General features: G+C 39.6%; 2 protein-coding genes across 14 annotated transcripts in view; one reads left to right on the forward strand and one right to left on the reverse strand.

Annotated features, from left to right (window-relative positions):
- The window catches only part of LOC149196298 (vacuolar protein-sorting-associated protein 37 homolog 2-like), a 120,793-nt gene extending 113,305 nt beyond the window's left edge, over nt 1–7,488 (reverse strand). For 3 of the 13 annotated variants that reach the window (XM_089405510.1, XM_089405511.1, XM_089405512.1), the window contains exon 1: nt 6,869–7,097. In XM_089405510.1, the coding sequence (XP_089261636.1) occupies nt 6,869–6,885 (17 nt within the window). In that variant the 5' untranslated portion in view covers nt 6,886–7,097. The other 10 variants (XM_089405504.1, XM_089405503.1, XM_089405502.1 and 7 more) reach the window with 10 other exon arrangements.
- A 416-nt stretch (nt 7,489–7,904) lies between these two features.
- On the forward strand, nt 7,905–13,457 carry LOC149196299 (uncharacterized). The gene is made up of 3 exons (XM_089408249.1): nt 7,905–9,101; nt 9,237–10,119; nt 10,303–13,457. The coding sequence occupies exons 1-3, from the start codon at nt 7,905–7,907 to the stop codon at nt 13,455–13,457; spliced, it is 5,235 nt and encodes a 1,744-aa protein (XP_089264375.1).
- Nucleotides 13,458–14,308: the final 851 nt, after the last annotated feature.

Consider the following 14,308-nt stretch of genomic DNA (forward strand, 5'->3'; position numbering starts at 1 on the left):
AGGAAGACAAACTGAAGTGAGCAGGGATGTTATATTCGATGAGAATCATGATTTCTACATCAAGGAAGGAAGACAAACTGAAGTGAGCAGGGATGTTATATTCGATGAGAATCATGATTACAAAAGATCCAAGAATATTCCAATCGATTTTGATGACGAAGATATACCACTATTTGAAGAAGAAGAGCATCATGATAAGACAACTACAAACCAAGAAGAAGGACCAAGTGAGCCTATTCAACCTGTGATCATACCTGAAACAAGGAAGAGACCAAATTGGTTAAAAGATACTCTTGAAAATGTCGAAGGACATGGAGCTACTAAAGGAACTTTTAGAGAAAGCAAAAGACCAAAGAGATATTCAGGATATGCAGCATATATGACAAAATTGATAGAAGTTGAACCAACTACATTTGAAGAAGTTGCTCATCAAGAAGAATGGAAGAAGGCAATGCAAGAAGAATATCAATCCATCATGAAGAATGGAGTTTGGGAAATCGTTCCTAGGCCAAGTGACAAATTAGTTGTCACCTCAAAATGGATTTACAAAATCAAACATGTTGTTGATGGAAGTATAGACAAATACAAAGCTAGATTCGTTGCAAGGGGTTTCTCTCAAAAGGAAGGTATAGACTATGAAGAAACCTTACAGGTGTGGAACGCAGAATACAAGAATGCAAGAAAATGCTAGTAGCCGAATTCGAAATGAAAAATCTAGGACTTATGCATTATTAGTTATTACTTGGGTTTAGAAGTCTGGCAGAAACCTGGAGAGATATATATGTGTCAGGTAAATACATAATCAAGATATTGCAGAGATTCGGTATGATGGATTCCAAGCCTATGACTACTCCCATGATCACTAATCTCAAGAAGTTGAGAAGCTCTGACTCTAGTCTTGTCGATCCTACTAGTTATTGTAAGTTGGTGGGTTCTCTGATGTACCTGGTAAATATGAGACCTGATATATGTTTTGTCGTAAATGTTCTCAGTCAATTTCAGTTGGAGCCTCGTCATGACCATTGGATAGCTGCCAAGCATATCTTGAGATATCTACGTGGCACAATACATCACTGCCTAAAGTATGATAGTAAGGAAGTTAAGTTAACAAGTTTTATAGATTCAGATTGGGGTGGCAGTGAGACTGATGGAAGAAGCACTATAGGTGGATGTTTTAGTTTGGGATCTGCAATGATTTCATGGATGAGTAGAAAACAAGATCCTGTTGCGTTAAGTAGTGTTGAAGCAGAATATGTTGTTGCATGTGAAGTAGGAAAAGAAGTTGTTTGGTTAAGAAAACTCTTGTCATATTTGTTTGGAAAGCCTTTAGATCCTACAGTGATAAATTGTGATAATCAAAGCAACATCAAGACGTATGAAGACTCCATATTTCATGCAAGGACGAAACATATCAATAACACGTACCACTACATTAGGAGCTTGGTACAAGATGGGGTCGTGACAGATGAACAAATAGTTGATATGTTGATGAAGTCTCTTCTGAATAAGAAGTTTGAGTATTTTAGAAGCATGCTTGGGTTAGTTGATATTACAGATTTGATTGATAAGGAGAGATGAAGCATCTAATGGTGGATGCTTGGGAGGACATCTGGCCGACCTATGTGTTGATGTCTAGATCCCAAAGAGGGAGGGTGATGTTGGTCTTGGAGCTCTAACGTTGGATACACACCTAGATCCCTAGGTTGATGGTTAGCAAGCCTGATGGTACCTAAACGAGCTAAAAGCTTTAGTCCATCTTAGTCCCACCCAGATAGATTACCCTAGTCAGGAATCTAGTATGTAGCACTGAGTGTGCTAGAACTCTTTGTAGTTCATTTCATTTTGAAATCTTCCATGTACTCTTATATATGTAATTATGAATACCTCCCTAATTAAGAGGGAGTGTTGAAGAAAGTAACTAGCTTCAATATTCATAATTGTAGTTGTCAAAAAGAAAATGACTTATTAAAGCATGTGTTTCATGATTGGGTCAAAGTTTTCTAGGTCAAAGCCTCCATTAAAGGTTTCTAGGTTTTGTCTTAAGCCATTAGAGTCATTGTCATTTTTATTAGACCCTTGTTGGGCTTTTGTATCATGTACAAAGAATTATTTTTGAGTCAAAAAGGTAATTTGTCACCTCCACACCAAGTCAGCCCTGTCCCCTAGAAGTTCGCCTACATAAGGACAATTCGACCCAGCAGAGATATATAAGGAGAGGGAATTCGACCTATTTGTCACATTCACTCAACAAGTTCGATCTTCAAGCAAGAGAAGCAAAAAAGAGTGCAAAGTTGCTGGAAGAGGACAAAGTTGTTGGGAAGACCTAAATCGAAATTTCTAAGCTACCTATCTCTCACACATGCGAAGTTTCTGGGCAATCGCTGGGGCCGAAAATCTGTGTTTACTGCAGGTCCGAAATTTTGTTGTTGGGGTCAAAGTTCTGCTGCTGGGGGACCGAAATTCTGAACTGAAGCTGCTGCTAGGGAGCTGTCACTTGGAGTATTTTGTGAAGATCATCTGTTGCAAGGAAGGGCTGACTTGGTGGTTGGAGGAGGTCTTTGTCTAGGTCTAAGAAGTCTGGAAGTGTCTCATCTTGAATTGAATCTACTGAAGGAAGAGTTCTTGACTGGCTTTTCCCCTTATAGGGGTTTCACCCTAGCTATGCACCTACATCTTGTGTCTCTTGTTCTTGTGATCTTCATACACATATAGTTTGGCAATTGCTTGATGAAAGATAAACTAATTAAGAAGTAAAAGAGGCCAACATAATTCACAAGTAATTATCAAGAAAGAGGACTCAATCCCTAAATCCTATTGGTATTGATTTCTCAACAATAACTGCCGTAAAAGATAATTTTCAGATCTGGTTTATGTAGGACAAGTTGCCATAGAGGGTTGGAACTTATCCAAGTTGTTTGGTATGTTTTCTGCTTGGATTACCTAGAAATTTGGACTGTTTGCAAGTGGAATATTGTACTTTTTCCATTGCTGTTTTATACACTTTCAAAACAGCCCTAACGCTGAAATTCAAAGGGTTAAGATCTAAGAAACCTCTAGTTAGAGGTGAAATTTCTGTTTTGCAATAAAACCTGAGATAGCAATCTCCAATGCAAAAAAATTTACAGAGCCTCCACTCAATTTTGTACTCCTTGTGTAATTGCAACAGATTGTAAAGCTTGATCAAATCCTTGGTTTATTTATGTGTTAACTTTTCACTGGTTTGTGTTTAACTTTTCATTGGTTTGCTTAGATTGGTTTCTAACTTTCTATCGATCACTCCTCATAACACATATATGATATTAGCAATCATCTGTTTATACGCTAAGGGAATAACACTCAACTACCATAAGTGCTGTCTTACAGACTACAGTGCACAGCGTTATTGTTTTGTTTATTACTTACTGTTCTGCAAAGTTGCAAACTACACATATGTTTACTGTTTTTAGTAAACACTGTTCATACTCTATTGTCAATTGTATTTTTTACTGTGCAATTGTTCCCTCACATTATTTACTAAACCATTTCCACACTTCACTGTGAAAGCCTTCAGGATTCTGCTCAGCACACTGTGCAATCCTTTGTTGTGCTTTTGGCATGGCAGCCAATTTATGATTTGTCATAGAATATAACTACTATGTCATGCAAACTGTTGAGCCTCCTCACAGTTTTTGGTAGCTTTGTACGATTGCATGATTTGAGCCCTCTAGCAACCATATCAGTTGGAACTTCAAATGTAGTTCCAGTGGTTACAGATACAGCACATGTTTGTCATTCTGCAGGCTTGCTGGTGCATATCCATTTTCAACATTTGCCCACTGCACTAGGATCAGGGTTAAAGGGCATGTGACCCTACAGAGATTTAACTAACAAAATTGTTGCCAGAACTAAGAATAACTAGAGGAATCTCGCATGGTACATTTATCCCTAATTCTATTGGTTAGATCTGCAAATAATAGAGTATACTAAAAGATAATTTTTGGATACTGACCAGATAAGCTAAACACTTCTGACAAAAAATATAGTGATGACTATTGCAGAAATAGTTGCAATAAAGTGACAATCTACAGAACATTCCATCATTCAGATATTTTCAATGGTCCTCAGTATGAGCTGGATGGTTTGTGGTTAACGTTATTTGCTCCTCGAGCATATGGTATGACTTATAAGCTAGATGCAGAAAGATTGCTTGTTCAATGCCTTCGATTCAGAATAATTTCACAAAAAGCACAAACATAGGTGCCTTATTTTATGTGCAGAATCCAAATGTTTTCCACGATTGGGAAGTTAGGAATTTGGCCTCAGTATTTTTGGGGAGAATGATTTCCATCGTTACATTGAAAGAAATATGATATTTCATGCTCAAAACAGACAATTTTCTTTTAAAAAAATAGTTCATTAGAATTATCGTTTGCAGTAATGCACCTTCTATAGACAGAAAATTGCTTCTATTGCGAACATTAAATTCTAGTACTCAACAGACCAAGTTATCCAACACAGGCTCATGAGTATAAGTTATAACCTGTTCTCCCTCTGTAGATGTCTTTGCTAAAAGGCAATGAGGTCAAATGCTTTTCACCGGCTATACAGACTCATCACAAGAAAGCTTGAAGATGGTAGTAAGAAGATTGGCATGTAAGGAGATGAATGCTGACTTCTGCAATTCAGCACTCAATCTAAGAGCATCCAAGATGTAAAACACAAAATAGCATTCATTTAAGCTGAGAGTTCTTGCCTTATCCATCCATGTCTATTAGATCACTTTATTTCACAATGCCCTATGGTAACATGAACGGATGCAGATGAAGGCCTGGAGAGAGCTTCAACTATATGACAGATGCGAAGCAGATGGTGCCCAAGATAAAATTGAATCGTTTGACAAATTCGCGATTGGTGATCTGATAGATGATTACAAGTTCCATGTGTAGGTTACCCACATCTCCTCCTTCAATGCTAAATTATAACACATAAAATAACGACATAATAACAAGCGCAGGAAAACAAAAGGAATAATTCAAAGTTCGCAAAAGAACAAGCTTATCAAAGCTTAAAATCGATCAATCCATATCAAATATGATTAGGAGATATATCTTTTTTAGAAAGTTGCTTCAAGAAACAAGCAAGGTGCCAAGTGTGAAGGCTGTTTACTCTGCCTATTTCTCCTGGGACCTGCACCCGGTCTCATGCCATTCAAATGGGGCAGACCACAGCAAGAGTGGAACCCTGGTGGATGGTCTAATAATCCATCAACCTTGCCAAAGAACCAAGGCTCCATGGGCTTCAATACAGTTGTGAAAGGTGAATTGTTGTTTATTTCAACCCTATGAACTGCAATTCTCAAATCCAAAATTGATTACTGCATTTGGGTGCAATTTATACTTAGAATAACAGAATTCATTCTCGTCTATTGCCACTTAGAATAACACAATTCATTCTCGTCCATTGCCCTTAATTACTAATTTTGTCAAACCGCATAGCAGTTCCAAAATAGAATATTTCGCACAGGCATCTTAGCAATTGGTATTTGACATGGGGAAGAAGACACCTATGAAGTATGCCTTTTTCTTATCATATTCTTCCAAATAAAACGTTCTAGATACCAATACAAACCTAAATGCACGGCAAAACTACCCAAGGAAGACAGTCGTCAATGTGGAATGATATCCCAATATAGGAATGTGAATGTGCTGCTGCAGTAAAATATAGTATTGTAGACATCAGATAGATAACAACCACAAGCTAAAGAGAGCCTACAAGGAGTGACGGAGGATTTTAGTAGCGAAATTATTAGTGATGTTAGTAAGGGAGGATGTGATCACGATTCACATCAACAATGGAAAAATCAATAGAGCACAAAACAAACATAAACAGATGGAAAGAAAAGAGACTTTCTGCACCAACAAGAACATGTCCAGATTCCAGAACATAAAATCAAATACCACTGGAGGATGCAGAATTTGAATGAAAAAATTGCAAAGTAAAGGAAAAATTTCACCAGGGCTATACTAGCCTGAACCTTCAATCACTGAAAACTTTAAAAGAAGAAATGATAGAACATTCAGATTCTACACCAGTGCAAAAGAATACATATAAAACCTACTAAAGCATGCATGCAATATAAGTGCATGTGAACACGCCCAAATATATATCTATAATATATATATATACGAAATTATGCTTTGAAAAAATAAGCCAAAGAATTGTAACTGTGCCATCATTCCAAGTAGAACTATATCAAAACTATGGATTCTATTCTACATATTTTTTCTTCCAGTCTGCTTTTAAATACATCATCCGCTCAAATGGGTGTCTACTACAAGAATTTGTATACATGTGTGTATGTATTTGTGCATAAGTATATACATTGTGTGCATGCTTTGGTAGGATTTACATGTATTCTCTTGCATTGTCGTAAAATATCCTATAATCTCTGCGCTTTAATCTATGGTTGACTCAAGGTTTGAGGCATTTTAATTGTATAATGAGTGAAGTGTTCACTCGAAACACGTCGGTCTTAAAAAACGTTTTCTACCCAGTTTAAACCAAGACACTCTATGACAAGATGTCCAGCTGCAAAGCCTCCAGTCCACTACTGTATAAATTATTGCAGTATGCACCCATTAGACTCGATGAATTCAAAAGCGAAATGGAAGAAAAACTGTGTCAGATTGAAGCCGCAATTTTAAAATCATTCTACTCAGATTAATGGCATAGTCACAATCCATATGATTTAAAAATGCCTCTGACTCTGCCATCAATCTGAGCATCCAGAATCAACTAACAGATCAATAATGAAATTCTTGCACATGTAATCTCCACGCATATAAATTTATAAATGAGAAAATTATAGAGAGGAAAAAATGACACTTACAGCACAGGTCTTTGCATTCTGGCTAAGGTCTCCTGCTGCTCTAGAGGATGCTGGTCCAGAGACACAGTAGCAGATAAAATCAAGCAAGGCCTTGGAATCTTCTATATGCAATCAAATTCTGACACATTCACAAGCAAACACCCAGAGCACACCCTCTTCTTATACCCGCCCTGAAAATCTGCAAAGCAATTAAAGAGAAAAAAAGCCGTGGATGGACGGACAGCTGGGTACCCACTTGGAATTTCTTTCTTACTTGTCTATGTGAAGTTTCCTTTGTCCTCCTCTTGTACTTTCTGAAGCAACCCACGTCGAATTTGTCTGTTGCTTGAAGAATCCATACCGAATTTGCAACCTTCGGAACAAATCTACATCTCTGGCTACATACATATGCCAAAATGGGGAAATTCTCGGCACGCCCACATCGGATTTGTCAACTTTCGGGGGCAGCCACATGGAAATTGATCGCTTTGGACAGACCCCACATACGAGGGACTGCCCTCGGGGCTCGGTTGTGTTGTAAGGTGTCCTTTGGACACCATCATGATGACACCCTGTTTCCGTCTTCGCACGATTCCTCTATCTTTCCGCTATCTATTATTTTTCTGGTTGGGGTTCTTTGATTCAAGGCCCGGCAGAGAGAGCTGCCCTCCAACCATGTGTTGATTTTTTATTCAACTCCTCTGCAGTTTTGTTTTTCCATGATACAGAAATTACAATACGATATTATCTCTTTCACTTTATTTCAAATCCTATAGGAAATCTTTGAAATAGTAAGATTTATGGAGTAGGCTCCCTAATTTCAGGGAATCTTTATTCTGGCTAAGTTATAACATATTTAACTTAAAATCTATTAAATAGATTTAAAAAACAAAATTCAATAATTTTTATCAAATTCTATTTATAAACTTAAAGAAAAAACACAATAAATTATACCACCAAATTCTTAAACTTTTACCAAATTCAATCTATAAATCTAAAAAAAACTCAATAATACCAAATTCAATTCATAAATCTAGAAAACAAAACTCAATAACATATGGAAATAGGATACTGGCCATCTGAAAGGGACCTCACGAGATGGAGACCCAGAGGGCATATAGATCTCAAATTGGGGGCCAAGGGATTCTTTACAGTCATCTTCGCAAACCTAGAGGATAAGGAAAGGGTTTTTGAGGAGGGACCACACTTCATGAACAATGCGGGTTTGTTCACACGATATTGGGAAGATAGATACAACCCTGATGAGGAGAAAATAATGGCAGCCCCGATATGGGTCAGATTATTTGGGCTACCGGATGAATTTTGGGATCCTGAAATATTGGAAGGAATCGGAAATTCGATTGGTACTTTTGTAAAGGTGGCAGAATCGACGAAAAGAGGAAAATATACTTCTTATGCAAGGATCTGTGTATACATGAACATAGCAGACCCTTTACCGGAATCCATTGAGCTTGAATATCAAGATGAAATATGGCAGCAGCCCATAGATTACGAACATATACCATTCAGGTGCAGGAGATGCCACGTATATGGACATCTCGCAAAGGAATGTCCACAAAATCGAACAGTGGAGGCAGAGAAGGACAACAGGGAGGAAATAAGGAAAGGAGAAGGACCTGAAGGGGAAGAAAATGAATTCAGGGAGGTACAGAGGAGAAGGAAGCCAAATCCGGGAACATCAAAACCTCAATCCAAGGAAACAAACTCATCAATTGAGAGTCAAAACAAGTTCAAAATCCTTCAAGAGAAAGAAGAGGAGTTTGAGGGAGAAAAACAGGAAAAGGAGGTTAATGAGACAACCCCAATGGAAATCATAAAGGATGGAAAAAGAAAAAGCATGAGCCCAAGCAGAGAGACTGAAGGGGAAGCGGGAGGAAGACAAGAGAATATAGCAGAACAATCAATGACAGGTACGGAGAATATAAAAGAAGTGGGTACAGAGGAAGAAAAGATAATGAAGAAATTACTCAATGAATGGAAAAAATTGGACGAAAGATTCATCCCGGAAAAAGAGAAACAATTGTATAAAGAAACCTTTCAAAGATATAAGGAGAAGAAGGGAGGATTTACAGAAAACAGGCCAGATCAAGCAGGAAATCAGGAATCCCAAAGCCTAGAAGGGGATGGCCATGGTAAGGGTGGAAGGAAAAAAGGGAGAAGAACGTTAAATGAATCAATCCAAGCAGTGGGAGAGACTCTAGTAAATTCAGGAAGGGTGATACCTCTGTCAGAGGTATTTCAACAAACTTCTAAAAAGTTTTAAATGATTGTTACAAGTTGGAATATTAGGGGACTAAATAGTAAAGGGAAACAGAGATATTTGAAAGAAAGAGTGAAGAAAGATAAGCCAAGCATTATGGTAATTCAGGAAACGAAAATGGAATGCCAGCAGCTGGCAGAAACTGTAAAGAAATTGAAATTAGGATACGAGGTTATGGCCTTGGATGCAGTAGCAACAGCAGGGGGTTTGGCTATCTTGTGGAACCCGGAAGAGGTAATTTTTGAAAATTGGTTTAGTCTGCCTAGAATCCTTTCAGGCCTGTTTAGATTAGTGGGGATGGGGGAAAGAATCCTTATCACAGGAGTATATGGACCCCATAATTATAGAGAACGGAAAGATTTCTTGAAGAATATCCACACTATGAGAAGCTTAATTCCGAATACCCCGTGGATAATAGGAGGGGACTTCAATATGATAAGGGATCTAGGAGAAAAGAGAGGGGGAATAAGGAGGGAGGACCAGAATATGGAGGAGTTCAACGATATGATTAGGGACCTGAGGTTAGTAGATATCCATACAACTAATGGGGTCCATACCTGGAACAATCGAAGAGGAGGACAGAATCAAATCGCTTCTAGACTGGATAGATTCCTGCTTTCAGAGCAAATTTTGAATCGCGATGTGTTTATTGAAGCTAAAATCCTTCCTAGCCTTGGTTCTGATCACTGGCCCATACGATTAGATATCGATATCAAGAAGGTTAAGGGGAAGAAGCCCTTCAGGTTCGAATCTTTCTGGCTTAGAGACCCACAATTCATAAAGAAATTGGAGGATTGGTGGAATCAGAGCACTATCAGGGGTAAGGGGAAAATGCATACTATACAATTGAAGCTCAAGGAAATTAAAAAGAGAATAAAAGAATGGAATAGGAAAGAATTTGGGAACATTATGGAAGCAAAGCAGAAATTAGAAGGAGAAATGGAGGAAATCCAACAAAAAATAATCTTGGAAGGAAGGGACGAAGAGAAGAGTAGGGAGGAAGGAAGAATAATAAGCCAGTTGGAAGAGAGAAGGAAACAAGAGGAGATTCTGTGGAGACAAAAATCAAGGATAAAATGGTTAAGGGAAGGAGAAAGGAATACAAAATTCTTCCATCAAGCTATGATCCAAAACAGACAGAGGAATAGAATCTTTTCAATTAAAAATGCTGAAGGAGAAAGAGTAATAGAACAGGAGGATATAGAAAAGACTCTAGTTGATTACTTTAAAGGGATCCTAACAGAAAATCAAAGGGATAGAGGAGAAGCTATAAATAATATTTGCAGGGAGATACCAAGACTAGTAACTGAGGAACAAAACAAGGCATTAATGCGGGCAGTAACCATGGAAGAGTTAAGAGAAGTAGTGATGAATATGAGCAGGAACAAGGCTCCAGGTCCGGATGGGTATACAGTGGAATTCTTCCAGGCTAGTTGGCATTTTATGGGAAAGGAGATACTGGAGGCCGTGGAAGAATCACGAATGAGACAGCGAATATGGCCTGGAATAAACTCGACCTTTCTGACCCTGATTCCTAAAAGTAATACCTCGGAGGAACCACAGGGCTTTAGACCCATAGCCTTGTGTAATGTCATCTATAAGATTATATCCACTCTGATTGCGAAAAGGTTGAAACCTCTCCTACCTAACTTAATTGCGCCTGAACAGACTGGCTTTGTGGAGGGTCGGCAAATCTTGGATGGTATAGTGGTATCTCAGGAGGTGATACACTCCCTAAAGGTGAAAAAACAGAAAGGGATGCTAATGAAGTTGGATTTGTCCAAGGCCTATGATCGATTGAACTGGGACTATCTCAGAGCGGTTTTGGGAGCTTTTGGTTTTGAGAGCAGGTGGATAGCATGGATAGTCAGCATGATCTCTACTCCGAATTTCTCAATTTTGGTCAATGGTATTCCTACAGATACGTTTAATGCCACCAGGGGAATTAGGCAGGGGGACCCAATTTCTCCGTTCTTATTCATCTTGGCTATGGAAGGATTAAGTAGAAAAATCAAAAAGGAAGTAAGCGAAAGGAGAATCAAAGGAATCAGGTTGTGGGGGAATAATCTGATCATCACACATCAACAGTTTGTTGATGATTTGATGTTATTTGGAGAAGCGTCGCTTAAGGAGGTGAGAAATTTCAAGCAGGTCTTAGAAGTCTTCATGAGCGCATCAGGTATGGAGATTAATAACGATAAATCTTGTACTTTCATATTTAATTCGCCTGAGTCTATCAAAGCCCATTTAACCAGAGTTCTAGGTTTTAGACAGGGAGAGTTACCCACTAAGTATTTGGGTATCCAACTGGATATAAACCCTAACCGGATAAAGAATTGGCAGAGTTTGTTGGAAAAAATCAGGAAAAGATTAGCTAGTTGGTCGTTCAGATTGCTGAATATTGCAAGCAGAATTGTCCTATTAAAATCGGTCTTATTATCTATCCCCATATACCACCTGTCCATTATGGCTGCTCCCAAAGGAGTTTTTTCCAAAATGAGAGAAATACTGGGAAAATTTCTATGGGGGGGTCCCAAGCAACAGAAGAAATGGACTCTGGTTTCATGGAAGAATGTAATCAAGAGGAAAGAGGAAGGAGGCCTGGGAGTAAGAGATCCTGAAATTGTAAATAAGGTTCTAGGGGCGAAACTATGGTGGAGATGGGTCCAGGGGGGAACCGATGTGTGGAAAAAAATATGGAACCAAAAATATGGCATGCCTGATACAACTGAAGGGCGTTTAAGAATAGAGGAAACTCCAAGAGGATCACAAATCTGGGATTTAGCAAGTAGAAATAGGGATATAGTTAGGAACCTTGCCTTCTGGGAAATCCGTGAAGGAAGCTCAGCAAGATTTTGGGAGGAAGGTTGGCAACAACGTGACAATCTGGATAGGATCCAAACTCTTCATGAAGTCCAAGAAAAAGCGCAAAGAGCAGGAATGGAATATGTGAGGGACTATTGGAAAAGAGAAGAATTAAACGACATATGGAGAGTCTGGAAAAGACCGGAGGAATGGGATGACAATATAAGTCAGGAGGCTGGGCAAGTGTATACCAGAGAAATAGAATCGAGGAAAATCAAGATCAGAGAAGGTAAGGATATCCTTAGATGGGGTAAAGCGATGAAGGGCATGCTCACAGTAAAAGAAGCATACTACTGGGCAACGAAAGAGGAAAGAGAGGAGGAACCAATGGAATGGAAAAAGATTTGGGAAGGAAAATGGTGGCCAAAAGTAACATTTTTCGTATGGTTGGTGTGCAGAGGGAGGATCCTGACATGGGATAATATTCAGAAAAGAGGAATGAATGGACCATCAAGATGTAATCTCTGTAGCAAGGAAATAGAAACTCAGGAGCACTTATTGAACAAATGTTTATATACTCAGAGCCTGTGGGAAGAAATTAGGGTGCTCTTTGGTATGACAAAAAGGGATCCAGATAACATCAGGAATACTCTGCTTCAATGGGGAAAGGGGAATTTCCAAAGCAAAGTCGTAAGGAGAATATGGAACCTGGCGGTAGGTTTCGTAATATGGGCGATTTGGAAAGAGCGAAATCGAAGAATCTTTAGGGATAAAAGCTGTCAAGAATCGAGAATTTGGGATGAAATATGCAGGTCGATTAAAGAAACGGTTTTGTCAGAAGTTTGGGAGGAAGAAGATTGGAAGTTGAACCCGGAGGAACAGAGAATAGTCTCAAAATTGAATATGGAATTTCAGATGATCTATCCCAATACAGAGAGGAGGATCAGAAATGGCATGCAGAGCCCCAACCATTTCAGACTTCCTGGGGATCGACGGATTAAATTAAACTTCGATGGGGCCTCAAAGGGTAACCCGGGACAAGCAGGTCTGGGAGGCATTTTCAGAGATAGCAGAGGTAATACACGGTGGGTGTATGCTGAATGGGGAGGGGAAATGACGAACAACGAAGCGGAATTGTGGGCAGTACACCATGGACTCCGGATAGCAGTTAGAAATGGGTATATGAATCTTGAAATCGAAGGAGATTCCCAAATTACGATAGATATGTTAAGGAAATTAAGGGATGGTAAGAGATGGGATCATGTAACGAAGAGTTGGAGGACAGCAGGGATAATACAGGATATCGAGGGACTGCTGAGTAGGATAGAATATACAATAATAAACCATGTATTGAGAACTGGAAATCGCGCAGCTGATCTATTGGCCAATTGGGGAAGTGAAGGTTCGAACAGGATAGTGGATGGCAGCTGGACATCATTAAAGGATGATCCAAGTTGGAACGAGTTAAATAATCTACTAAGTCAGGATCATAATGAAGCGACCGCACAGGAAAGGAATAATTAGACGCCTCCCGATTATGGGAAGGAGGGGAAAGGACAGGGTAATCAATGATCGATCAGAGTGTCTGCAGGATCAAGTATATGAAGCTAAAGTCATGAAGGGAAGGATGATCATCCCAAGGAGAAAAGTGGGTAAGGTACCGAGGAGGAGAGGTGGAATCGTCAGAGAGACAACGATCGTTTCCCATCATGATAGAGAAAATGGAACGGGTATTAATGACGAGGACAGGCAGCAAAGAAGTTTCAAGAAGAAAAGGTGGCAGAGCAGGGATAATATAGGGTCTGCATGCAGTAGAACGAAGCAAAGGGAGAAACCAGGAGTGAACCAAAGCAAAGTGAGGGGGAGAATTAGGAAATTGCAACAGACGAAGGCAAGTAAAATGGCAGAGAACCAAGACAGGGGAGCAGGAAGGTGGACGAGAAGCAAGGTGGCAAATCCAGAAGAGAAAGGAAAGAGCTCAGTAGAGGAAGCCTTGCAGAAGATCTATCTTACCATCCCGGACGAGTCGGAGGAAGAGTTTGACATCCGGAATTACATTTTAGATGAGGAGCCACGACGAGCAAAGGATGGAAAAGAAGGTAAGTGGAAGGGGCACAAGACTGAAACGGGAGACCGGGAAGACGAGGAAGAGGGTCAGGAAGATGACGAAGAAGAGGAGGTTGGCAGACGAGGAAGGAGCAGAGGAACGCGAGGGCGCGTTAACCAGAGAGGCAGAGGGGGGACTGGAGGACGAGGCGGTCGAGGGAGTAGGGGCGTAAGATCGGAACACGAGGAGGGAACAGCTAGTGAGGTAAGAGGCAGAAAAAGAGGTAAGAAAGACATGAGGAAAAAACTACAGGAAGCAGAAGAAGCGT

Source organism: Pinus tabuliformis, chromosome 2_2 (genome assembly GCF_031772625.1).
Source record: "Pinus tabuliformis cultivar Carrire ecotype Pingquan chromosome 2_2, CPIR1, whole genome shotgun sequence".
Lineage (NCBI taxonomy): Eukaryota > Viridiplantae > Streptophyta > Pinopsida > Pinales > Pinaceae > Pinus > Pinus tabuliformis.

Bases quoted from the DNA above. Each gene is read 5' to 3' on its own strand.
- LOC149196299 (XM_089408249.1), top strand. From the start codon at position 7,905: ATGGAAATAGGATACTGGCCATCTGAAAGGGACCTCACGAGATGGAGA. The intron at 9,102-9,236 runs GTATTTCAACAA...ATGGTAATTCAG, and splicing joins GGGTGATACCTCTGTCAGAG to GAAACGAAAATGGAATGCCA. The intron at 10,120-10,302 runs GTAGGGAGGAAG...AAAATGCTGAAG, and splicing joins AGGAAGGGACGAAGAGAAGA to GAGAAAGAGTAATAGAACAG.